Below are 25,420 nucleotides of genomic sequence, written 5' to 3' on the forward strand. Positions count from 1 at the left end.
GAGAGAGAAATGCTGCAGTCATTTCATTTCCAACAATGAAAACTCTTCCTCAGCTTTGTTATGTACAAGATTTAAACATACCATGACATGAGGACAAAAGTTCATGTAATTTAAAATGAAATAAAATTTGACCACTTGTGGTGAAATTGCCGCCACACTCTGACATCACAGAGCAACACGACATGAATCATATATATCAAAAATGGGGGGGAAACGACAACCACACACACTCACTTAGGCAGGTTATGCTGTAAATTTACAGTAATGACACCTATAGTTCTGTAAGCCAAAATCTCTATTTTAGAATGCTGAACATTAGGGTAGCTTTCTATAAAAATCATATTTTTTTTCCATGTCTTTTTCCCACCCCGACGACACTAAGCATATGGCTTAAATATTTGTAAAACTATATAGTCCAATGGGGGAATAAAAGTCTGTGCCTTCTCAGTCTGGCTTGCTGAGATGATCCTCGAGACAGACGTCTACTCTGCTGTGTAGCTGCACATGGCTGTGTGTGCACATGTGTTATTTGTATGTGTGTGTGTGTGTGTATGCATGTTGGAGATCAAAGGGTGAAAAGGAGAATCCACATAGAGAGAATTACTTTATAGGTGATCAGACTGCAATTCTTGCCCTGCGTTCCACCAGACTTTTTTTTTTTTGTTTTTTTTTGTTTGTTTGTTTTTATCCTTTTTTTGAGTTAGCGTTACGGCACCGTCTCCTCTTCCTTCCTTCAAGTCTGAAACAGAAAAAGATCCTTAATCAAGCACCGCATCGTAGCCACCGTCCTTTTAGGCTTTCAGCAGGGCCGCCAGTGTAAACATGATCCCCCTTTTTCAGTGAGCTCAGAATACTGCCTCGACAGACAGGCGGACACAGGAGAAAAAGTCCCGATGACAACAACATCGACGACGACGACAACAAAAAGAAGAAGAAAAAAAAAGAAGAAAAAAAAGACAACAAATAACGATGGCCGTAGTTATGGAGATATGCGGGTTAAGGGGAAGAAAACAGAAGAAATTAAAACACTGACAGCTACCATTCAGGAGCATTTCCTGGGGCAGGGAGCAGTAAGGGCAGTATGGATCCTTAGTGCAATGAAGGCCAGAGGAGCAGCCGGCTGTGCAGCCTCGACGTTCGTACAGCCGCTCGCTCTGAAAGGTGTGGCCAGCCGGCGAGTAGGCGGGCTGAAAGAGAGGTCCAGTGGGCTTCGACAGCTCTCGCCAGGAGGAAGAATAAGGGCAGACATTATGCTTCTAGTCACATATATTCACTCACACACACGTGTCCATACATACTTTATACTCTGTAAAACTACTACGGCTAAAGCCTGGGAGGGGAAGAGAGAGAGTCCGGTCCAGAACGTCTTCTGGAGGAGTCCTGAGCCTCATTTTCGTTAACTTTGAATAAAAAGTTATGTACGTGTGAGCGTCTACGTGTATGAGGACGTGTAAACATCAAAATGTGAGTCGTGACGAGTGCGAGAGATTATTCTGCTAGGCCGTTGGAGCGGGTGTGTGGTGTTAGGGCTGTGTGTAAGTTAACTATGCCTGTGACCAGTCTCATATTGTATGGGCTTCTGTAATCTGTGTGTTTGTGTACTTGTCTTCATATGTTTGCTGTTTCCTGTTAAGTCTCTCCACTGTTGCAAATGTACATTCATCCATCGTGGGGGGTGGGGGGTGGGGTGGGGAGGGGGGGGCATGTATGACGCTGGGCCACACACCAACCGATCCTGAGGCTTTTCCAGTGGTCCGATTAAGACTCTCGCCTCATCAGCGCACTCAAAATAAACAGCAGTAGAGGTACTGGAGGACGTTGTACCAAACGTAGCCGGAGACAAAAGCAAATGACTGGATGATGCACAGCCACACAGGGTCGAGGGTCATCTGCCGGGAAACTGCCTCCTTGTGTCCTTCTGGAGGGGGGAATGATCCTGTTGAGAGACGGATAAATACAAAGTCGTCAGCATCTTATGGAGATTTTGTGGCATTTGTTGCCAAAGAGGAATGAGAAATGCGATGTAGCAGAATGGGAAGAACAGGAAAACCTCTTGATATTCTGTGTTCAACGCATCACCCCCACTGTTTTCCTCATACTCACATAATTTAAAAAAACTACTTTCTGTTACGTATTTCCAGATGCAATTCATTTAAGCTGTAGTGTCATATCAGATTTTATCTATATGTAACTGTCAGTGATGATGGCTTGCAGCCATGTTAGCGACTGTGGTTCTTTTCACCACGTGGAGATAACGGCACCGTCGGAAATTCTCCACCTTGGAATGACAACCAGGACGCTGATGCGAATGGTTATTCTGAGTTGGAAGCTTGTAAATAAAGAGCCAACATTAGTTTGACTGACAGACTGACTGACAGACACTGAGCATGTGTTGCAATAACATAAATGAAAGGTGGCGTTTAGCGGGAGTAAGTGCTGACTGATGCGACCCAATGCTGAAGGGGACAGAGGGCTTAAATCATTAATAGTTCATGAGCAAAAAGCTTTTATTATTGTTTGAAAACTTAACAGCGCTGTAATACGCTCTAGTCAGTAGTGCACCATGGACATTGACATTGTGTCTCCTAGCAACGCCAGTCTTCAGATGTTAGTCAAACACTGCTATAGGAAACACTGCCCTGAGGCACCAGCTGTGTCTGAAATCACTATATAGTCCACCAGTTTAACTACCCATCATTTTGTTTGAGCGTCGCTGAATAAATATTTTCACTATTTAATGACCAATGCGCCCCGACAGAATGAAGAAAGCAGCGTCTCCATGGCATGAACAGTTTAGAGATGAGAAGATGACGGCTGCAGCTCAAAATTATGGTGAGCAAGTGTCTGAAATGTCATTGTACTGCTCACTCCTGAGTAAACTACTGACATTGTGTTACATATGGAGCAGTGAATGAGTAAATGAGGGAGTGAGATTTTTGCCTCTTAAAAAAAAAAAACTGAGAAAATATTTATAAATAATAGCTGGACTTCCATTATGGTTTATATTTCAGTTTGACTTTACCAGAGTGAGATATGGTGAGACAGACCTGTGTCGTAGAAGTGGGCCAGCAACTCTTCTTTCTCCACAAACCTCTGATACAGCCAGTCAGTCAGGGGCTCTGCCTCCACAGGAACTTCTTTTATTGGATACATCCTGAAGGAAAAGAGAGAGACAGGTAGAAAGGGAGAGCGATGAAGCACAAAAAAAACTCAAGTCTCTCTCAGCAGAAACCCACTGCATTGATCCGCCGTGGAGGCTGCTGTCCAAACTCAGGGCGTCAGCGGTGGTCCCTGAGCAGAGCAGCCCTATTTCAAATCACTGTCTATTGCAGCAAGTCTGTGTTTGCTGTAGCTTCGGTTTGTTTTAGGGATTCATTAGCTTGACAGGCTCATCAGGGTGTCACAGGGAGACAGAAGTGCTGAGGGTGACCCCTGACAGGAGACAGACATGTCTGTAACTCCACAAAACGGCTGTTAGAAACGAGTGGGAAGATGAGAAAGCAGATCGAAAAAGTTTAATCAGTTTTGCTGTGCTGTCAAGTGAGAAAGAAATCACATCTTCAAACCAGCACTGGCCTCACACAGCTGAAATATCATTAAATCCCAACACAGCGTAAACTGGTCAGGCTTTCAGCGTTTTGAAATCAGCCTTTTATGTGCGAGGGGGCTGTGGTGGTACAGTAACGCTCTAATCAATTAATCAATTTGTTTTTTCTGGTCTATAAAATGTCAGTAAATGGCAAAATACTCATGACTTTCCAGAGCCCACAGTGATGTCTTAAAATGCTTTGTATTGAGCTTGAAAAAAAACTAAACAAAACATTGTGTTGCTTTGTATTGATAAATGGACGTTCAACCTTGTAGCAGATTCACAGTTTAAGATGAAAATATGGCTGCAATATTATGTTTTGTATCTTTGGTCATTTATACAAAAAAAAATACTTGGCATTTTTCGTATCTACTAAAAGTAATGATATTTTATAAAAGGTACTGTTTAAGAAAAGTAGGAATGATAAAGTTGTATTGTATAATTTTACAATCACAAATGAGAAACACGATGTCTGCTGCACTGGCTGAAATTGTGAAAACCGTAGGAAGCTTATAAAAAAAAAAGATAAAAAAAAAAGGTCACTTTTACAGGCCATGATGAGAGTGCTGATGAAATCTTGTTTCTAGCCAGAAGGGGTCCCTAGTAGGCTGCACTCCCACACAAGGCAGCTCCTGGTCACCTTCAAATAGAGGTTACAGTCTCCTCCCTCAGACAAGCATTTCCTTTCCATTTTCCCTGCACTCAACATTTGCTCAATATTCCTGACCGGATAACGCCCAGAGTAACAGAACATCTGTACCTAAGAGGGAAGTAATAAGTGATACAGTATTGATTGGTAAATGTTCAATATGTATTAGAAAGCAATCCAAGGGAAGGCAGCAGCTCTCCTGTAAGGATGATGGCTTTACTTTTAGATGAGGACAGACATGTTTCCTCTGCTACGCTGTGGGCACGAACGTATGATGATGAGTTACAGATGATCTCCATCCTCAGTGGCTGCAGCTACATGAATCCGTATTCTCACCATCACCTCAATAAAAATGCCATTAATATGAAACTAGAAAATAATTTTTGCAGATATTGCAATATGAGTGACAATGTTGGTTGCAGTTGTCATTCTGGCATTTCATTTTTACTGAAAAATTTAAAAAGATGATATTGTCATTTTTGCTGGGGCTTATATCAAACAAGCAAGTTCATTTACTTCTGGAGAACGCAATGCTTGATTTATGGTATGTTGCGATATATTTCACCTTTAACAAAAAAATAAAAAATAAGGCAGCTCCTGCGATTAGGATATTGCACTTTGCCATACTGCGATTTTGATATCATTTCGATTAATTGTGCAGCCCTAGAAGCATTTTTAGTCTCACTGAGCCCATATTCTGAATATTATTGATGTAAAAAGGCTCAGCTACTGTCAGAGAGGACATTAGTGCAGATGGACACTCGCTACAGTAAAAACTTGGTCTTTGAACTGAAAAAGTCTCTGTGACCAAATCAGGAAAAGGCTAGGCCTGCTTGTTCCACAGATCAGAAGAGCAGGAGCTGATGATTCAATACAGACTTCCGTTTGGTTTGTATATTCTAAGTGCATATCTATGGACACTTCTCCTCATTATCCAGCAGTTCAGTGTGAGGGTGTTGCTCTGTGGCAAGTCTGAACAAGGTTCTGTTTAAGTAGAGGAACTTTTACGTCCCCAGGGGCATGAAACTCCTGTTAAATTCAAGATGAAACTGACTAAAATCCACCACTTTCATCTGTCAAAGGTTCTAATTAAGCTGAATTTTTTGAAGATAAAACAGCTTTTGACCAACAGCTACACCAGGCCCCCTGAGCAGCTCGGGCTGCCCAAAACTGGAGCTAAGCTGCTGAGGCCACTTGATAGGGTGATTAGAGGTCACAGCAAGACGTTCCACAAAAGCTTCTCCTACTGTGTCTGTGAATATCAGGTATCTCGTGTGTTACTGATGTGCCACAGGAACCAACCACTAACACTGGTGCATCTTGACGCTCTGAGGAAAAAAGAGAATAAGTTCACAAAGAGGCTGTGAATAACAGACACCATCAGTACCCTCTAATAATAAGCCTGATACGATAATATGTGGACAGAAAGCAGCAATTAAAGCAAAGGATAAATCTAGCAAGTCACCACTACAACATTAAAAGCAGTGTTTTCCTGTAACTGCCTTCTAGTTGTAGTGATAGGTGGTAATTTGTGGTTTTGGCTGCACATGTTGCTCCCATTAGCAGTTTATTTTTGGTGTGAAAATTTTGGCATTTTCTTTTTTTTTTTTTTTTTTTAAACACAGCAATAATCAGTGATGGTGGCGGTGTTGTCATTAAATCTAAGTGCATGAATGAAGGTATGATTAAATGTATGATCTAACATAACGTGTGTGGGCCTTCAGAGCATTTCACACCTGCTCCAGTATAGGATGCCTGTGCAGGCCCTCTCTGCTCAGAAATGTAAACCGATAGCTGCCTAATCCTGGCAGAGCAGAAAGGGAACTGGCTTGCGCCACTTATCGGAGGGTTTGTGCATGTAGGGCGTTGGGTGGCAGGTGGCTACCACAACGCTTTCATGGAGCTGAAATATTGATGCACAAATCAGGATCTTTCGGTGTCTGTGCAGGCTGCTGAGGTTTGGAGGAGGCATTGCTGATTCAGATCCACAGGAAATCAACACAACAGCTTAGATAGAGGCCTGTTGTTTATCTCCCTCTTATCAGCTGCTTTCGCTGGTTTATGAGCCAGGTTTGCTTGGAGAACGATGTCTGTCGCCACATCTGCAGAAGTGGCTTCATTCACCTCTTGCAGCCAAAATCGAAACAGCATGTGGGAGGTTCAGAGGGTTCATTTCCTGCCTTAAAACACCTGAGTCTGCATCTCAGGACATTACCAATGGCGTAGTCATACTTCAGTCCTGTAGATCATTTCTGATTGTGGCAGCAACGAATATCGATTACTGGATTATATGTGTCAGCAAAATATTTGAAACATCTTCAAATGTCATATATACACACAATATCCTGCGTTACATAATATGTATGACAAAGAAAACTGTTAAATCCCCACAGTTCAGAGCCGATGATTAACAATGATTAATTCACTTTGTATCGATCTTTAGAAAGTTTATCAAAAATGTAGTGACTCTATTTTATATTATAGTTAAGTCAATTACTAGCCTGATGAAAAGCTAATGACTACTGCTGTAAACACAATGAAGAAATAAATAGGCTCTACACTTTTTATTAAACCATTAGCAACAGTCCACAATACACACAAACTTGTTGTGCTCCGTCTTCTTCAGCTTGTGTCACATCAGTTTAATAGTAAGAATATTTGCTGCACAAAATGATAGTTGCTATGAACTTTTTTTTTTTTAAGTTATTCTCGTCCTCTGGAGTTGCTACAGATGCCTGGACTCTACTGGCTGCTGCTATGTGACAGGTTGTACTAAAGTTCAGGCTGTGGCCAACATCAGCAGTCTCATTCTGGCTCGCAGAAAAACAAACAGACTTTGATCATTCAGTTTAAAATCTTGCCTCGGGTGAGCAGAACAGTCGCTAGCGGCGCGTGCGTGTGAAAAATGGAAACATTGCTCTACAGTGTCAATACTGCACTGAGTGAAAAGAAACGGAGTATGGTGGCATGTGTAACAGAGGTGATAGTGGTAGTGGTGGTGGTGGTGGTGAGGAACTGGTGGGGATGTGCTGGAGCGAGGCCACGGCAGCGCTCTCATTTCCACCCTAACCCACTTGGCACCGGCCTGCTTGTTAACCTGACACCCTGGTGCAGAGACAGACAGCTGGGGGAGAGCTGCAGTTTCTCCTGTCAATACCCTTCAACATCAGACTTTTACCAGATCTTGACCTGTGCTACATGAAACAAGGGATGTATATCCTTAGTAAGAGGTGATGCTGCAACTTCTGTGGCTGGTTTCTTGTAAATAAACAGAGTTTGCAGAGTAGATGACAGACAGAAATCTCAAATATAGCTAACAGATTTTAATTGCAGCAAGAAAAAAAGACAAATTGGGGCTACAAACAGTATGAATAAGAAGCTTTTGATCCTCTGTATTCACTGCCTTGTTTGAACCGTTTAGCTCCTAAACAGCTCTTTTTCTTGAGATATTGTTTTCCCTCCAAACTGGGCTGAGAAGCTAATTAAATTTGGACTGTGGCTGGAGAAGTCTGTCCACTCAACAAGGCTCTTTGGAGGGCAGCCAGTCATTGTTTGGGGACTCTACACGGCCCTAAATCTCTCCAGCTGTGAAATCTCGAGAAACAAAGAGGTGTCCTGGGAGGCTTGCACTCGGGCACAAAGTTGCAAAAAGTGAATATTGAGATTAGTGGTCAGTGTGGCTCAGGGATGAAGAAAGTCTCCCGTCCTGCTCCCTGTCTCTTTCTAGTTAAGATAAGGCTCCTCGTCTATTAGCCATGAAGCTTCAAATCCCAAACTGCTCCTTCTGAGCTCTTTCTCTGTTTTCCTCAAAAGCAACAATTAAACAAAGAATAAGTTGTTGTCTCAAATGATAAATACGTCTTTGTTTTATTTGTGCTATACTGAATCAATAACGATGGAGATTTCCTTGTGTCATTTTACTATTATGGTCGATGGGGATCCCTAAGTAAACCACACACTCCACATGACTCTGAAGGGCTCTTGCTTGCAAAATGCTAAGAAGTGCTTATCAGCAATCAGAGAGAAGTTGAGGGACGGTTGGAGTCTGCTTGTTAATTGCTCCATTTAGTCTTTAATCTGCTTCCTCTCCGACTCAGGGCAGTCTGTGTTCCAGGAAATGGTTTGGCGCAGAACAATGGACACGAGTGAATCTCCAGCAACAAATAAAAAAAAAAAAAAAAAGCTCAACCAGAGGGAGGAAGGATGAGAAAACTCCTAATGTGTTAAATACACAAAAACTATTCTAACATCAGTGACTGCTACTTAAAAAAGTCTGCACTTACTTTTGATTGACAATGTATGAAATAACATACTCATGCTAGTTATGACAGTCTTGTTCTAATGAGCTGTTGCACTATTGCTCCATTGTGTCGATCAAAGAATTTTGTTTATATATATTATAAAATTAGAAACAGCTGATAGGAGCCATGAATGTTGTCACATGTTTACTAGGATCCTTGCTATGATCAGTCTCTTGAAGTGTCCTGTTAAAGGCCATATTTTGGCTTTGAGAAACCAGGACACCGTGGCATCTATACAACTTATCCAGGTTTCCAGATGAAATATTTAGGTAGAATCGATGATCGATTAGTTGTTTGGTTTGTAGATCTGAAAATAGTGGTCTTGATCCCATGAATCCAACTACAGATTAAAAAAACAACTTTGAACCTGAGTGATCAGCAAACACAACCACGTCTTTGTCCACCTTTATCTCCACACTGATCCTTGTGTCTACATGGCAGCAGCACACTTTCACCTTGTCACCGCGACCATATGCCTTTGACAGAGTGTTGCCGTTGTCATTTGAGGACACAGGAAGGAGATGCAGTGTGCGGGAGAAGCAGTGTAGAGGTTAATAACAGCCTAGCACAGGAGCATCGACCTGCTATCAGTGTAGAGGTCACAAGCAAGGGGCCATAAAAACCACTGTCACAGGTGGATGTGGACTATGTGGCCTGAACTTGCTTGAAGGTCACACAGATGTCAGTACAACCTGCTGCTGTTTGACAGTTCATGTTTGAGGTCAATTCAACAACAAAGAAGGAGGAGGAGGCTCCACTCACAGACCGGAGAGCAGTCAACAAATGTTTCTCATCTCTACACTTTTCATTGCTGTTAAATTCAGAAACATTTCCTCAACTACTGTACTTTAATGAAGATCTCAGGCTCTTGTAATTAACATTAGCACAATGATTTTCACAGACAGGGTCATAAAAATTCTGTCATAATCTATTTCCCGTAATTTTTAATTTTAATTTTTAATGATAATGTGAGGGCAAAGGTCATTTTGGCATCAGCCTCTCCATGCACAGTTTATAATGCTGCCATCAGGAAGGAGGTAAACAAATCCAACAGATGTTTGAGACCATGTGTCCCATCAAGTTGTTGGCCTTGTCGTCATTGCGATGAACAAACACTGATGAAATCTTTGTGCAACTTATTATGATGACATCTCCTGTATGTTATATGGATTTATAACTATTTATTGTATTATTTTATCTTATTATGTGTATTGGTTGTGTTGACAGCTGGTGCAAACCAAATTGCCCCTTGGGGGAAATAAATACTTTTTAATCTAATCATGTTTAACGTGGAGCCAGTCTAACTTTTTCTTTTCTCGCAGTACCTCAACTTGTGAACTGGTGACTTCAACTTCTCATACAGATACCAGCCTCCTCTTTTTCCTACATTTTCAATCTGCATACAGCACCGTGTGAACGTCATTACAATAATTTCTTTGTAGAGTAGCAAGAGGCCAAGGATCTCTCCGATACTAAAACAACCGATAGGGAATGTATGAATATACAGTAACTGGCGGAGGAAAAACTTGACATTGACAAGGAAGCTGTGTTTAATATGGAACGTTTGCAGCCGACACTCGATCTGGTTGAAAGTTAGTATCTTAGTCTTTTGCAGCTAAAAGTTGAGCTAAAATAAACTTTCATTATTGTAGTGTTGTGATGGTGTGCAATATCACTCCCTCTTAATCTAATTTATTTGTTAATGTCATTTGTCTATTTGTTTTTTTTTTTGTTTTTTTTTTTACTTTTTAATTCATTAATTTTTAATCTATTTTAATGTTACATTTTCATTATCTCTAATTTACATGTGTATTATTTTCAAACAGTTTTACTGTGTACGTTTGTAATGCCTAATCATCAGCTTGTCCCTCATCTGGAAAGTACTCACAATGGCACTTGATTCACTGACTGATTAATTGATTGATTGATTGATTCATTATTCATTGAAAACAGCTCTTTGCCATTAAAAATATTTACTTTGGTTATTTCAAGTACCTGATAATATTTCTGTTCATTTACTTGTAATGGAGTACTTTTATATGAATGTGTTACTACTTTTACTGAAGCTAATGATCTGAATACTTCTACTCCTGCTAATGGGCTTTGAGCTTTGACAACCTTTGAGGAGCTTCTCCATCAAATGAAGAGCATATAGGTGCTGAACGACTCCTATAATGGGTTTCTATGGTGACACAGGTCCTCTGAAGATCTTAAGCTTTGCCCTGCTCATTCATTATCCCTAGGCACCATCTAACCATTGATGTACTCATTACGCTCACAGGTGAAACACCAGTGTGAGAGATATTGATTCTGAGGCGTTAAAAGGACCTCAATAAACACAAATTGGTTAAAAGGGGGAAAAAAAATGCAAAGCAGGAAATGTGGTGTTTGATTTATGTCCAGTAAATACTGACTTTGCAACTTAAGAAGGCTTTCCGACCAGCTGCAAGTTCAACAATTGTGTGTAAGCGATTTGTCTCCGAGAGAAAGCCAGGTGTGCAGCTCGAAAGCATGCGTGTGATGACCAGGCACACTGACTCCATAAATCATGTCAACTTTCAGATATTTTCAAACAGCAGCTTTCAGAAATGCACACAGCAGCATTAAAAAAAAAAGAGAAGAGAAGGTGCATTTTAAAAGAAAAGGATTTCAACGTATTTAACACCCACTACTGCCCTTGCTCGGCCTCTGTACACCCACCTAGCTCTCCCATCTGCCATTCACAGAGGGCTTATGTTGCTGCAGTCTGTGAGGCTGAGATTATATGGAAAGAGGGTAGGAGACACAGCGAGGGAGGGTGGAGCTGAGGGGTGAGGACTGGAGGCAGGGACAGAAAAAGGGAGGTAGAAGGATTAAAAATAAATAAATAAATTGCAGAGCGCTCAATGTGGATTCATCTAGAATGTTATCAAGGTCAGTTCACATAGAAACAGTCTGAGGGAGTCACATTTAAGGCTCCAACACACAAAGGTGACGGCAAAGACTGATCAAACGCTTCATGTCCTGTGTTAAATCACACCACAAAGGCTCGACAAGCTGACAGCTGATAAACACCTACGTGGAGGAAATAACTAGTCGGTAGTCTATATTTATAATCCGAAAAAAAAGAAGAAGAAGAAGAAAAAAAAAAAAAGAAACCCAGAAGGCACAGCATCTTAAAAAAAATAAACAAAACCAAAAAACAACTATCTTCATGCTCATCTGGTGATTAAACTGTCTTTGCTCTTCTGCTTGTAGGACAAAAAAAAACAAAAACAAGGAGACACCACAGTAAATGGGTGAAATCTCAAGCTGAGCAGACAGTCAGAGCCCTCTTACCGACTGCCTTCGCTGCAGATTCAATGTGCTGAATCACCAATAAGGGCTGGCGGCTGACACTCTGCTTGGTGTCACAGCCCTTACACTGTGCCGTAAGGTTTGACAATCATCTTTTCTGGATTTTTTTTTCTAGTAACATGATCAGTTTCATGACTTTCACTACAAATATTTTGTAAGTTTTATTTACCCCAGTGTCAGTGAGAAAGGTTTTTAGCCAGACATATAAACCCAAATATCGCTGACTGATTGAGTGATAGACCGAGTGAAGTTATGCCACTGGTTGGCCGGCACAGTGTTGGAGTGTCCCCCTGGCTGTTGCTCTTTCAAATTTATTTAGAGCAAACAAGCAGTGCTGACAATTTAGCACCTGTGTCACTAGATTAACCGATTTATAGTCCCCATAAATATGTGTAAACAACTGTAGTCTTTAACTTGTGTGTTTTCTGAGTTTATCAGACAAAATCACGGTTATAAAATCAGGATTTTAGCAGCAGAGCAGCAGCTTGGAAGTGACTGCTGGTTAACATGTGGTCTTACTGGGCTGTGTTTCAGTCACTATTTCAAACTTGTTCTGTCTTCTGACAACAGAAACAGAAAAACATCTAAATGAAAAGAGCTTTAATTGGAATTTGGCTATATGAAAATGTGTGAGTATAGTTCAATTTGCACATACTGAAAACCACCATCTAATGCAACAGACTCAAACAACTTTGCAGGACATTGCCGTGAAGTGACCCATTTGTAAAATTCACTGACTTCCCCTGAGAAGAAAATCTCTGACCTTCCCCTTCTTAAGTAAACCTGGTTTTGTCCTTTTGTGGCCTTGAAACTTTGAGATAAACGAGGCGAAACAGAGTCCGTGAAACAACCTGAAGCCTGATATGTTCTCTCTAAACACTTCAACCAATGGTCAAGCATCATTCATTTCTTCTTAATAGATCTGTTTTACATCATTCTGCGTATGTTGTCATTGTTGATGATATTAATAGATGCTGTGAGGGGTTAGCTGAACTGGTGAAACCTTTGATCTCACCTGTGTGACAATCACTGACTCTTATAATGTGACGTCTTACGTCTCAAATATCCGTAATATTCTTACAATTGTATTATTTGTAGGAAGGCTGGTGGGGAAAATGCTGCACTCACTGTAGAAATTGTCCCAGACTGACACAGCAGAAACACTATTGTAGGGTGGCACACTCATCCAGCTGCCTCTTGTGTCTGCATCACCAAAGTGCATCGTATTGCTCACTCCCCCACAGGCACATTAATCCTGTTGTTGACTCTGCACCTGTACCAGCACGAGCCCGGCTCCTCTATGATCAGTGCCGTCTACACAGTCAGATCTGAGTGTGTACACTTGTAACAGGAACAGCTGTGCCTTTAGCCTGGTTGGGTGCCTCCCTGTTCGTCCCCAGGATGCAGAGCTGCTGACCGAGCAAGGGAAGCTGATTGTGTCGACGGGTGATTACAGAGTCCCTGAGGTGGGGTGGGACTAGTGCATCCTCTGCTTGTCTAATTACAGACTTAATGAGTCCTTTGCTTTAGTCCGAGCGGGTGGAGAAGCCTCCTGAGAGGGGTCGGCAAGCCAGGGTTTATAAATCACCTTTTACTTTGCCCTATCCCACCCTGCACACAGAAGTGTAAACACACACATACGAGCTGTGTCAGGAGGTTGGTCAGGGGTCCAAGGGAACATTAAGGGTCAAGATGACTTCTACCTGATGACTCCTGCTTGAGCCTGACACATCCCTTATGATCTACCCTGTCAAGACAATGCACAGAGGATCTCATTTATCTTTAACCGGGTCTGCAGAAATCTAATCCTGGCCCACCTTCATCATATCCTCAAGCGGGATGGATTAGCAACAGAGGGGAACCTGGAGGGTAGTGAGAGCAGGACAACATGGAGGGGCAATGCATTTGCTTTGCATAAGAGCAGTGATATTCTTAGCCACAGAATATAAGATGGTGATTGTGAAGATTCTAGTTTTGATTTCATCCTGTCCGGCATTTCCTTTTTTCTCCTTGTAGTCTATGATAAATCCTGTTGCGATTCTCTCACATCAACATTTCCATTAAAACCAAGTACTGGAATTTTTTGAGCGTGTTGTCTTGAATATTCACAAAAAACTACAGTCAAGTAGATGCACACCAACAGTAGACATCTCTGTAAAAAACACTGGTTTATTTGTATAGTTTTATACCAATGTATGTCAGCAACTCATTTTTACTATTGATTAATCTGCTGATTATGTCCTCAATCAATCAATTCATTTCTTTGTCTGTGAAATATGAGAAATGGCTATTTTAATTTCCCAGAGCTCAAGGTGGTGCCCCATCAGTCCAAAATATTTTGTTTACTACAATATACGACAAAGAACAGCAGCTAATCCTCACATTTGAAAAGCTGAAACCAGTGAATATAAGAAGAAATGACTTGAACTATTAAAGGGCTAATTATGGTGATTGACGCATTTATTTTTCAGGTCTAAAATGTGTATATATATATTTTTTTTTAATGAGACGTAGCAGGGACTAAAAATCATTTGAGTCTACCTTGTACTATAGATGCTTAAAAATGTCCTAACTTACACACAATGGCTGACCTGAAGTAAATACTTGCCCTGAAATCTAATTAAACAAGTTGTGTTAAATTACCTTTATCCAGAGTCGACTCCAATCAAAGATGGAGGAAAGCGAGGCAACATGTGGCTCACATGAAATATCATGATGACTGAAATGTTTTGTCACATGTGAAGGAACGTTGAAGCTCTTCACTCTCAGGTGTGTTCTGCTGAGTTTATAGGTATGCAAGGTGGGTTTTTCTGCAGTGAACTTGTGTTCAAAATCAGTGATAAGCTCTACCTCTGTATATGTGAATGCTGGTAAAGTGAGTCACATGAATATTGTGGAGTCTCAAAGTCTCCTTGTATTAAACCCAAGTGACTTGTAACTGTATTACAGATCTGTGATGTGACTCCCTCGTAATTTGATTCCCTTCATAAAGAAAATTTGTATTTTTCCCTGGTTTGCTGGGAAGACATAGACATGGGGGGGTGGGGGCTCTGAGAGCATGAGTGTGACATGAGCAAAGTCAATTTATTGGTAATCATAACCTAAAAAAATGTTCAAAATGATGAAAGTCTACTAACATTATGTTGCACTTACTTCATGATGCAATGAGGTGTATTTTCATGTGATGCAGTTTCTTTGCATGTAGGCTGCACAATGAATTTGCATAGCAATAATGGTTCTGGTGTTCCCTCTCATGTGAAAGACAAATTACACTTCTGAAACTGGGTTAGAACAAACCTCAGATGGAAAAGTGAAAGATGAATGTAATGACCAACATTTCATCCTTACCTGTAATGTACATGTGTGACTGTGGCAGACCTGTAGCCAAAGATCCAGGTCTGGATGTCCATTGGTCTTGCTTTAGGGTACGCTATGGTCACGTCTATTACCCACTGCAGGCCTTTACGCTTGTTAGCTGTCATGGAAAAAACACAAACAGAGGAAGTGAGTTTGGAGGAAAAGAAGACACGCAGGGATAAATAGCTAGAACATACTCAAACGTAGCCTTGTATTTTAGGTATGTCATATTTCAATAATAACCACAGGGACACCCAGAAAAGCTCAGAAGATCAGTCTGCAGCACAGCAGGCCTGCAGCTGCTAAAGATTCAATGACATCTGAACAGACAGGATGCTCCTCCATCTTAAGGACAGTGTCTGTAACTAGTATGTGTCCGTGGAGATTTTCATATCATAGCAGTGAAGCCAAATGAGGGCTGGATACCTGCCACAGTGACTGGTGGAAGACCAACCAAACTTGACTCACGCACAAATTTGACTGGCAGCTACATTTGTGAGTCACAGTTTAAAAAAAAACAAAAAAAACAAAAAAAACTTTTGACTTTTGTGTGTGACCAATAAATGACAATAAAAACCTACTTTCTAATGTATTACCTATAATTTATGGAGGGGTAAGACAGAGACGATAGCAGGCGGAAAAGGAGAAAAAGGGTAGTGAGACAGGAGGGCGAGACATGACAGATGGGAGAGGGAATGCTAGACGCGTGATACAATTTGGGAGTCAGCTGTGGGGCGCATGTGGACTACTATTTATGTACATTATGCAGGGTCAGCTCTGCACTCACCTGCACATAAACAGATATAAATAAAAGAAAATACATTAAAGGGGGGCATGATAATGCTAATCTATCTTCTCTACATTAAACCCCTCGCCTGGTATTATTCCGACAACTGCAGGGCCAACGTTGACACAAACACACGTGTGAAATATGCCATGACTTTGACCATAAGGACTTGGAGACTTTCCACAGTAGATCAATCTGTGTCACTACTGGGCGTGGTGAATGCTGAGAAACATTGTAGAGAGGCAAATACCTTCACTTTCAATGGAAGCTACACATTTTCTCCTGTACTCAGGAGGTAGTCAAAACACAAACCGGACCTGTTTATTTACTGGAAGCAGAGAGATGAAACTGATAACAACCTTAAAATCTCTCTGCAGGTCTTGACAGCAAACAAGCTGTGTGTCTCTTTAAGGGGAAGACTCGTGTCAAAAGTGAAAGAGAAAACAGCAGCAGCCTCAGTCAGTCAATCTAAAATGAAGCTGATGTGAAGCAGTGCAGTATAACTGAGTGCTTGACTAATGTCAGTCTTGCTATTACAGAGTAGCAGGCACTTCCCCCTCTGAGCACACTTGCTTCTTTATGTAAAGTAAACATGCCATGCCTGTGCGACAAAGTAAAGCTACATTTTAACAACTGAAAAGAGCCCCTTTACATTACACCCTGTCAGGGTCGATAGCAGTAAACCAGAATCGTTGTTAACAAGTTATAATTTCAACCCTTTCACACACATGAAATACAGATGTGGATTTGTAATCATCAAATTTGTTGCCCGACACTTTTTTAAACAGTTTCACAATTGATTCCAGTGAAACCTAAAAAAGACCAGCCTTTATTGTGTGTGTAGCTTACTGCATAGATGTGCACCTACACACACAGTGAGGGCAGAAAACTACGAAAGACACCAGATCTTTTAAGAGGGCACACCTCTGCTTGCTTAGTGTAGATCTGTTTGAGAACTCTAACTCCAGATAAAAGAGGCAGAAAAACGCAGCTGAGGCACAAGCAGCTCGCTCATATATGCCAATGTTACAGTGACTTGGTAGGCAGTGGTACTGATGGGAAGGGCTACCACCAGAGCTATCCCTGTGTGGGTAATTGGATCCAGATCTCTGTCCAAGTGTGCTGAAAGGCAGCCATCGTCTCCCGTGTGTGGCCGGCCAAAGAACAGGGCCCTGATCCAAGGTATCTCTGGTGCCCTTTACGCTGTGACAAACAATACTGTAATAACAGCAGCCGTGGTAATTTAAAATGACATCAGAGAGGCCGTGTCCTTCTGTAAACACTTAGAGGAAGGAAACACACTGGCAGATATCTGGCTCTCGATCAGGCCACTCTGCAGGCCAATTACAACACTTCAAGCCCATACCTGCCCCTCCTACTGCCGCGGGTAAAAAATGCCTCTGATTGGTTGGTGCTATGAAACACATTTACCTGTGGGTCATATGGAACCTCATACACACCCTAAATGACTCACGGCTGTGAACTTTGCTTACCTGCCAACTGTTTTACAACATATAAACCTTATCAGTCTTAGCTACAGACGGAGCCTTTCTGCAGGCTATGAAGTACACTGTCAACCATTGACCCCATGTGCTTTGTATCTGCACTGAGTGGTGTATTTAGCCCGGGTGACATTGCATGGCTGATACACAGCGGCATACACATTTACATCAAATCCTATTTTCTCCAAGTGGCCCATTTGTCTGTGAGTCAGCAAGCTCTGGGCACCTCTGCAGAGCATCAGGGAGGGTCAGAGGGAGACAGAGCTGTGTCTTTGATCAGAGACACACTCACACACACACACATGATAGTGAGGGACATAATGCTCTTCTGGGTATGTGTGTGTTTTTTTCCTGCCCTAGGTTTTAATGCCATTAGCTAGATTCAAGTGGAAGGACAAGCGCTACTGCAGCAACCAGCTTCCCCTCCTCCTGAGCTGCAGGAACAGAGGAAAGGACACAGGGACATATACATAAAGAATGAACTGGGATATAAACTGGAAGTACAGCACACAGAAGCAGCGAAAAACATCATGCAATTACAAGTGACTACGACTGACACGTCTAAAACCCTTCAGTGTTGTCAGGTTACAAACAAAACCTCTGTGATCATCAGTGTTCGTTGACGACGAAGAGATGGTTTAAGACTTTGTGCTAAATTAGCAGAAAAGCCAAAAACAAGAAACTGCACACACAGCACATACCATAAGCACATAAACAGCACTGTGAATGTTTTATCTAAATTGTACGAGGCCAATTAAGAGATACTCCTTTGGTTTGACAGTCTGTCCTGCAGAGGGATAAACAGACGGCATCTTGTTGTGAGTGCTGAGGCTGTTGGACACAGAGCTGTGTTAGCAAACTCAAGGAAGCCTCAAGTCCCTGAACTACATTCTCAATAATGCTGGCTAAAGTCTCTCTGAATTACTATTAACACAGCACGCCCTTAAAATGGATTTTGAACCAAAGCCAGGAGAGTCTACTGGGTAAATTGAGTGTGCAGTGAGCACGGGCATGGGGGAATCATTGTATTTCTATTTTATGGCCATTTTAATGCTGTGCTGTTTTTCTGAGGACGGTCCCAAGAAGGAGGTTTTCTGAGTTATCTGGATAATTTTACTGAGTAAAACCGTGAACATGTATCTGTACATTATCCCACATTCTAGATTTAAGGGTCTACTAGCCCTCCTCTTGAAACAAGGCCCTGATCCAGGTGGTATGAAAAACTCGCTAACTTCTGTGTACGTAAATAATGCAAAAGAAACTCACACTCATTGGATTTCATGTGGGCGCATGAATGCCTAACATTCCTATATCTTGTGGTCATGTGATTAACATATTTTGAGAGAATATATGTTTAATCCCTGAGGACAGCAAGCTTTTGTATCTTGGACTGAGTAAAAATGTAGACTGGTATAAAATGAAATGTACTTGGCTCACAGTAAGGGATGTATTTGTGACAGAAAAACTGATGTTTCCTTTGGCAATAAAGACAAGCCATTCCCAGAAAATGAGAGAAATGGATCATCCGCACAGCAAAAAGACAGCAGAATAAGAAATGTGTACCTCGCTTGGCTTCTATGCTGTGTTGTTTGTTTTCTCTTCTTTTCGAAAACATCTTTAAGTTGTTACAAATAAAGTGATAAAAAAATTAATTTTCACTCTCAAAGCTTGTTAATTGCAGCGTTATCCTCCTGCTCATTGGCTGTATTTAGGGCTGGTCTCTAGGCGGAAAAATTACTCTTCTGCAAATCACCACTGGGGTTTCAGGGACCTTGATGCAATTTCTGGCACCTCTGTGCATGTCACCCCTCTCCTCTCCTGGCAATCTTTACCACCAGTCACCTTTCATTTAAAACAGGACTCCCAGAAGACAGTGGCACACAGAGGTGGTGATTTCATGCTTCATGTTTAAAGCATGCTCCATGCCTGGCCATCTAGCTAAAATAAAACCTCTCTGATCAACTATAGCACACAGTACAGCAGGTCTGGACAATTCACAGAGACTAAAGTAAAATGAAGAAGAAAAAAAAAAACTCTGCCTGACTTCCCCAGAGGAAGCTTTCTCCTGTCTGAGGCCCAGAAACCTCAGTGCAACTTCAAAACAACACCTTCAAATTCATCACATCACACAAAGCCAAATAAAACATACTCAGAATCAGTTTGAACATTTCAAATGGATGACTGTCACTCTGAAATTCCAGCCTTTTCATTGGATTCCTGTCGATTTGTAAAAGTTTTTAGTGTTAAGAGAGCAGCAGCCGGCTTACTGAAGTGTGCCGTCACTCAATTTTGTCTCATTTTAAAATTACATAATATTGAAAACTGAAAAGGAGGCATTCGGACTGACCTAGGGCTGTATTTATGTCAATGTTATTAGGTTTAATTCTCAATTTCAAGGTAAAGGAAGAAAAAAAAAAAACACTTCAAGGGTTAGGATTTCTATAGAACTGAACAAATAAACCTTATTTGTAGCTTTTAAGACACTGGAAAAACATGACCGACTTGTTTATTTAGCTATTGTGCAGTTACTTCCTTCCGTCTCAAAGCCCGTCCTGCTCTCAGACCCCTCCCTCTCTCTCAGCTCCACAGCTCCAGGTTTTGGATTGTTTGACATTTTACTCCATACGCTTCTTACATTACTTTTTTATAACTAATATTCTATTGATTGTACATTTCATAAAAAGAAGAAATAATAAAAGGAAAAAAAATATTCAAGGCAAAGGTTCATACATTACTGACAGAACTGCTTATCCTTTTATAAATAGCTTGTTTGTTTTAAAAATACAACACTCAATGGCGTTTGTCCTTGTCACATACTTGAACATTGAGCTGAGCCAAAGACATTTCTGTAAATAAGACCCGAGCTCACAGTGTCCAAAAGAAGTGGGCTTTTTCCCCTGTGGTTTAAGCCTCGGATTTTGGTTCATTTTTGCTAACTTTCTATAAGTTCATGTTTGACTTTCTTACCCGATACCCTAAATGTATAGAAACTGACACAAGCGCGTACAGAAACTTACAAATCTTCATCCCTCTTTTGAGGGATTATGACTAAAGCTTTGGTGTGTGTATGTGTTCAGTTACCTGTCTGGTTAGGGGTCCCAGTCTCGCTGCCCACGCTGCCATTCTCCTGCTGGGCGGACAGGGTTTTCAGGATGACGTGGGTGGCCCCGAGACGAGGCAACGTGACGTGGGTCAGGTGGGGGAGGGAGTGCTTCTTGGCGAATAACTGACTGGTTTCCCGCCGCTTGCGCAGGAAGCCGCCCTCGGGGAACAGCACTATCCACTTCCTGTCACGGCTGTGGTAGTATTTGTCTAGGTGATCTTTCAGGTAGACCAGCTGCTTGTCTCGGTGAGCTTTACCCTGTAGGAACAACCGAAAAATACGTTCAGACAACGTAACACAACATCGTGGTTCAGCTAATAATTTGGCAACGTAGATGTTTTCAGTCTCGTCACAGTTGTTTCAAGCTGAAATTAGTCAAAAAAAAAAAAAAAAAAAGTAAAAGCTAATTCTTACAGTCTCATCATTTCTCACAGATGGTAGGTATTTAAGTATCCCCTCCCCCCCCAAAAAAAAAAAAATTAACAGAAGCTAACTGCTAAACTCATTAACTTGATAAGATGTGTCTTGTCAGCAACCAAACAAACAAACAAAAAAAACAAGCTAACACAAATCAGAAGCTAGCTGCAGTAACACTGTGGGGCACTCTGACAAACATTAATGGCACCACTGAAATGGATGCAAAACATGATGGCCTTGACAACATTAAGAGCATTAGCAGCGACGGGACGAGGAGGAGTGGGATTGATTTCTAGTTAGGCCTGGTCAAAAGCTATTCTAAATGCATTAGCTGGGTTGGACTGTGTGTGTCTGTCATGTGAGCACACGTGTGTTTGATCTATGCAGCCGTGTGAAGTAAAACTGCTTACAACACAACGGAAAGTCTAAAAACTACAAAATAAATTTGCAGAAACAAAAACTACTGGAGAGCTACTCTTAGCTGCTGCTACAAAGCCTCTGCTTCACACACACACAGAGATAGAAGCATTAGGAGACTCTCCACATCAAACTTATACATGACCTTGAGACTGCTGCTGTGGTTTTACTTCAGCTTTAAGAGCCAAGTGGACTGAAAGAAACGTTCTCCACAATGTGTCTGTAAGAGTCAGACTGTCAGCGTAGTGCTGAGGAGGAAAGCACTTCTCCTGGTTTCCCAGTGTCAGAGGAATATCCTCTCTTTTTAAATGAACAATATGGTGTTTTGCATTTGGACCTGAGGATGGATTTGACTGTATTATCAGTTGGTTTATCCATAGCTCAAGGTCTCTGATGTTAGGCCACCTGTTTCTCAAGCAAACTGCTTTGCTGCAGCCACGCTCCCACATGCTTTAGTCAAATGGAACCAAGGATAAACATAGATACAGGCAAGCATAGCTGTTGAACAGTGTAGTAGCCACTGGTGAGGGGATAATTATTGTGATCATGTATTAGATGCAGAGGTGTGTCTATGAATAACTGGTATGTTATGTGCTCATTTGCACAATGCCTCTGGAACAAACACAGCACATCAACATTTTGTTTTGCAACATTATTCCTGTCGCCTGCTGCCATTTAGCAAGTAAAAAACGATCCTGTCTACATCAAAGCTGTTAATACCGACTGGACCATTATTAGATCTCATTCTTATAATTTCCTCTTGTAGGATCTTGTGTTTTTCACTTGTTGGCCAGGTGATTAGATTTGACTCTTTGACATGCACCCGCAGGTCAATGATGTGATGTTGCATTATTACTTGACTGAGTTCAGAATGTGAATTGTAACATTTGCTCCATACCATAAGTAACTGTGCGACTGCCATCAAAAGCAAAGCAATGCTGTGTTGTGCTCTGCATAATGATGCTGGAGACACGTCTGCCAGCCTGAGTGGACGGCAGATGCTTGGGAGGCTGGGGCAGATGCTTGCTGTGCTGTGTGGACGTGTGAAGTATTCTGGGGAAGGATGTCAAGAATGCGAACACTTGAATGCCAGAGGGGATCACGCAGGGAGGAAGATGGCAGAAATGAGTGAGCCTGCTCAGGCCTTCCACTACAGCCCGTCTGGCTGTTAGCAGGCTCGTGGTGCTTCACCCTCGGCACAGTGCCTGATGTGAAATTCCATGGCGAAGCATTTCCATGACCCAAAAAAAAAAAAAAAAAAAAAAAAAAAAAAGTAATTCCCTCTTGCCATCATGTTTCTGCAGCTCAAAAAAGTGAAAGACGAACATGTGGGTTTTTTTCATTTATCTTCTCACAAAATCAGATGTGGACACATTGTTATTGATATTTTTAAACTTCTGTGCAGTGAAGCCCCACAGAGAAAATATAACCACTGAAACACATTAGCTCTTTACCAAAACTACGGCATCATATATTTAAAGTGGTGTATTCTGTCATACAGTGGTAGGGCTGGGCGAATATTTATCAATGCCTACGTTGTGAAAATCTTGCACAAAAAGTTTATTTTCAGTCAGAAAGTAATTAAGATGTTGTCTGCCTACATAAGCTGCCCTGAGTCACAACAGCAGCGTACACTGTGACGCGAGTAGCCGCACTATATGCAAGCACCTGCTGTAGTCTATGGGACTGTCATGACTTTAGTGAACAGCCCCACTGAGGCTAGTAAGCTAATGCTAACTAGCAGCTGTGTGCAGACATCAGACTGATGTAACGAAACACAAACAGCAGACGCAGATGAATTGGTGGACACGCTTTTCTGCTTCACCGACACCTGAAACTGATTATTTAAGTGAAAGTTTGTACTGTACTTAGTTGAGCTGAATAACAATGAAAGCCTTGCAGTGTTGCAGGTGCTTCCTTATTCTTTTGTAACTGTCTTGAGCATTAAACCCTACTGAATATGTTTCAGTCATGTTTTAGTTTTCCTGAATTTTACAATTGTGAACTGACCCTGAAAACAAACAACCACCACATTGCAAAGCCCGGCTTATACAGAAGATACAAATGCTTCTTGTGAGTGGGCCCATCCGCTTGTATGATATTCCGTCACTTGAAATGAATCTGCTTAATCTGACAATAATTAAACTGTAAAACTTGCATATTTCAGGTAGTCTCTAACCAGCAGGTGCCCGGCAGGCTCCATGTGTAGGCGTGTCAGTCTGTTCCAGCTGCCCTCACAACAAAGAGTCAGTCTGACCCAGTGGGGCTGAGCAGCCCTCCCACACTACTGTCCAGTGCCATCATCCTTCTCAGTCTTACCTGTCTGATGAAGAAGTCCCCATGGATCAAGGACACTAGGCCAAAGTTGGTGTATTTGAACACATGGTCCATCAACCACATCATTTTTCGTACCACCTGAAAAAAGGGAGGAGAAACACAATGAACATCTGTGACAAACCCCACATAATGTTACTCGCTCCCACATTTTCCTGTAAGCTGTAAGCACATGACTTTGGCTTTGGTGCCACTGCCCCAAACTGATACTGCCCCCTCCGAGCACTTCCGCCCTCATGACCTGCACCGATGCAGCTTTGGCTTACTGTCCTTTCAGTGTTAAGAGGATAAACTGGGCCAGGGATGCAGTTGTTGAGGCGGATCATGTCATCATGTTTGCGCAGTTCAGCTCGGCAACTCCGGTGCAGTGCCCAGCCCCGGCCAAAAAAAAAACAAACACACGTCATCACAGCTACCCACACCTCGCAGGAAGATGGCAGGCTGCATGTTTTGAAGATGTTGTCAAATCATTGGTTCTTACAGTGAAAAGTGTCCTGACTGGACAGTTAATGTGATTTGTCTCTCCTGATATTCTGTTTTCAATTTCACCTCAGCTGTTGACTTTCAAATCGGACGCGATGTTCAAACTCTCTATATATGATATATAAATATAATCTAACTATTCTCTTGTTTGCAGTCAAAGCAAGTGCTTCCCATTCCCCCCAAAACTTGAACAAAATTGAAAATGCACACTGTGGAAATCTTAAAAATCTCCATTTTCATGGCTCCAATTCTCTCTGCAATTGTTAATTTCATGTCAGTATGTCTAATTACGCAATACAGAGTATATCTGTTTTTTTAATGTTTCCAGATAACTATGTGAACTCCGTAGGTGTGCATGACGTGGCTCTTCCTATGAAAATTAGTGGAACAGAACTAACAAATATCCTATTGAATCAGAGGAAGGCGCATTTATGTGTGGACATCTTTCACTTCCATACCAGTCGAAGATAATCGGTAAGAGAGAATGCACAGCGGCAACTACTTGAATCTTTGCACATCTGTTGTTGGCTGCCTGACAAACTTCAACTCACGTCTTGTAATTTGAATGCAACAAACCACAGCAATCCTTAGCGCTGCCTTCTGTCTCTACTGACTCCACTGTTCTGACTTGAAAAAAGGTATCATCAGGTCACTACAGCTCCTCCCTTCTTCTCAGGGGACAATCAAGAAGTCAGTATGTGAAATGGACGGAACCACTGACGGAGTATAATATATACGTTTTTCTTTTTTAAGTAAGGTTCCATTACAAAATGACTGAACAGGATGGTAAGATATTTAAAAGAGGAACTTTTCCTTTAACCTGAACTGAAATTGTCCTTATAAACACTTTTCTTTGTGCAAATATTATTTAGCTAAACAAAATAACAGCTGAAACATTGGCTCAGCTTTAACAAACACCATTAAAACAAATACACTTGGGCTGAGAGGGTTTTTAGAGCAATGTGCACTATTCCACATGAAGTCCTTATTTGCAGTAACAAAGACATGCAAAACCCCAGACAGCAGCCTGTCCAGCAAAATACAGACTGTGCAGAAGTGCCCTGCAGGGTCAAACTTCTTTCTCCATGGCTTTAATTTACACTGATGTCACCCCGGTTCAACCTTAACATTGTTATATTCTTGTA

General features: G+C 41.6%; 1 protein-coding gene across 2 annotated transcripts in view; it reads right to left on the minus strand.

Moving 5' to 3' along the window:
- Positions 1–650: 650 nt before the first annotated feature.
- lpgat1 (lysophosphatidylglycerol acyltransferase 1) overlaps positions 651–25,420 on the minus strand; it is a 39,631-nt gene continuing 14,861 nt past the window's right edge. Inside the window, exons 4-8 of one of the 2 annotated variants that reach the window (XM_071467475.1) lie at positions 23,778–23,873; positions 20,603–20,882; positions 15,224–15,350; positions 3,048–3,154; positions 651–1,936 (exon numbers count right to left, since the gene is read on the minus strand). In XM_071467475.1, coding sequence (XP_071323576.1) covers positions 1,785–1,936; positions 3,048–3,154; positions 15,224–15,350; positions 20,603–20,882; positions 23,778–23,873 — 762 coding nt within the window. In that variant the 3' untranslated portion in view covers positions 651–1,784. The remainder of the gene's footprint in view (positions 1,937–3,047; positions 3,155–15,223; positions 15,351–20,602; positions 20,883–23,777; positions 23,874–25,420) is intronic. The other variant, XM_071467476.1, reaches the window with a different exon arrangement.

The sequence above is a fragment of the Trachinotus anak genome, unplaced genomic scaffold (assembly GCF_046630095.1).
Source record: "Trachinotus anak isolate AG129_WGS33_773 ecotype Australia unplaced genomic scaffold, CSIRO_AGI_Tana_v1 ptg000031l, whole genome shotgun sequence".
NCBI classification, from domain to species: Eukaryota; Metazoa; Chordata; class Actinopteri; order Carangiformes; family Carangidae; genus Trachinotus; species Trachinotus anak.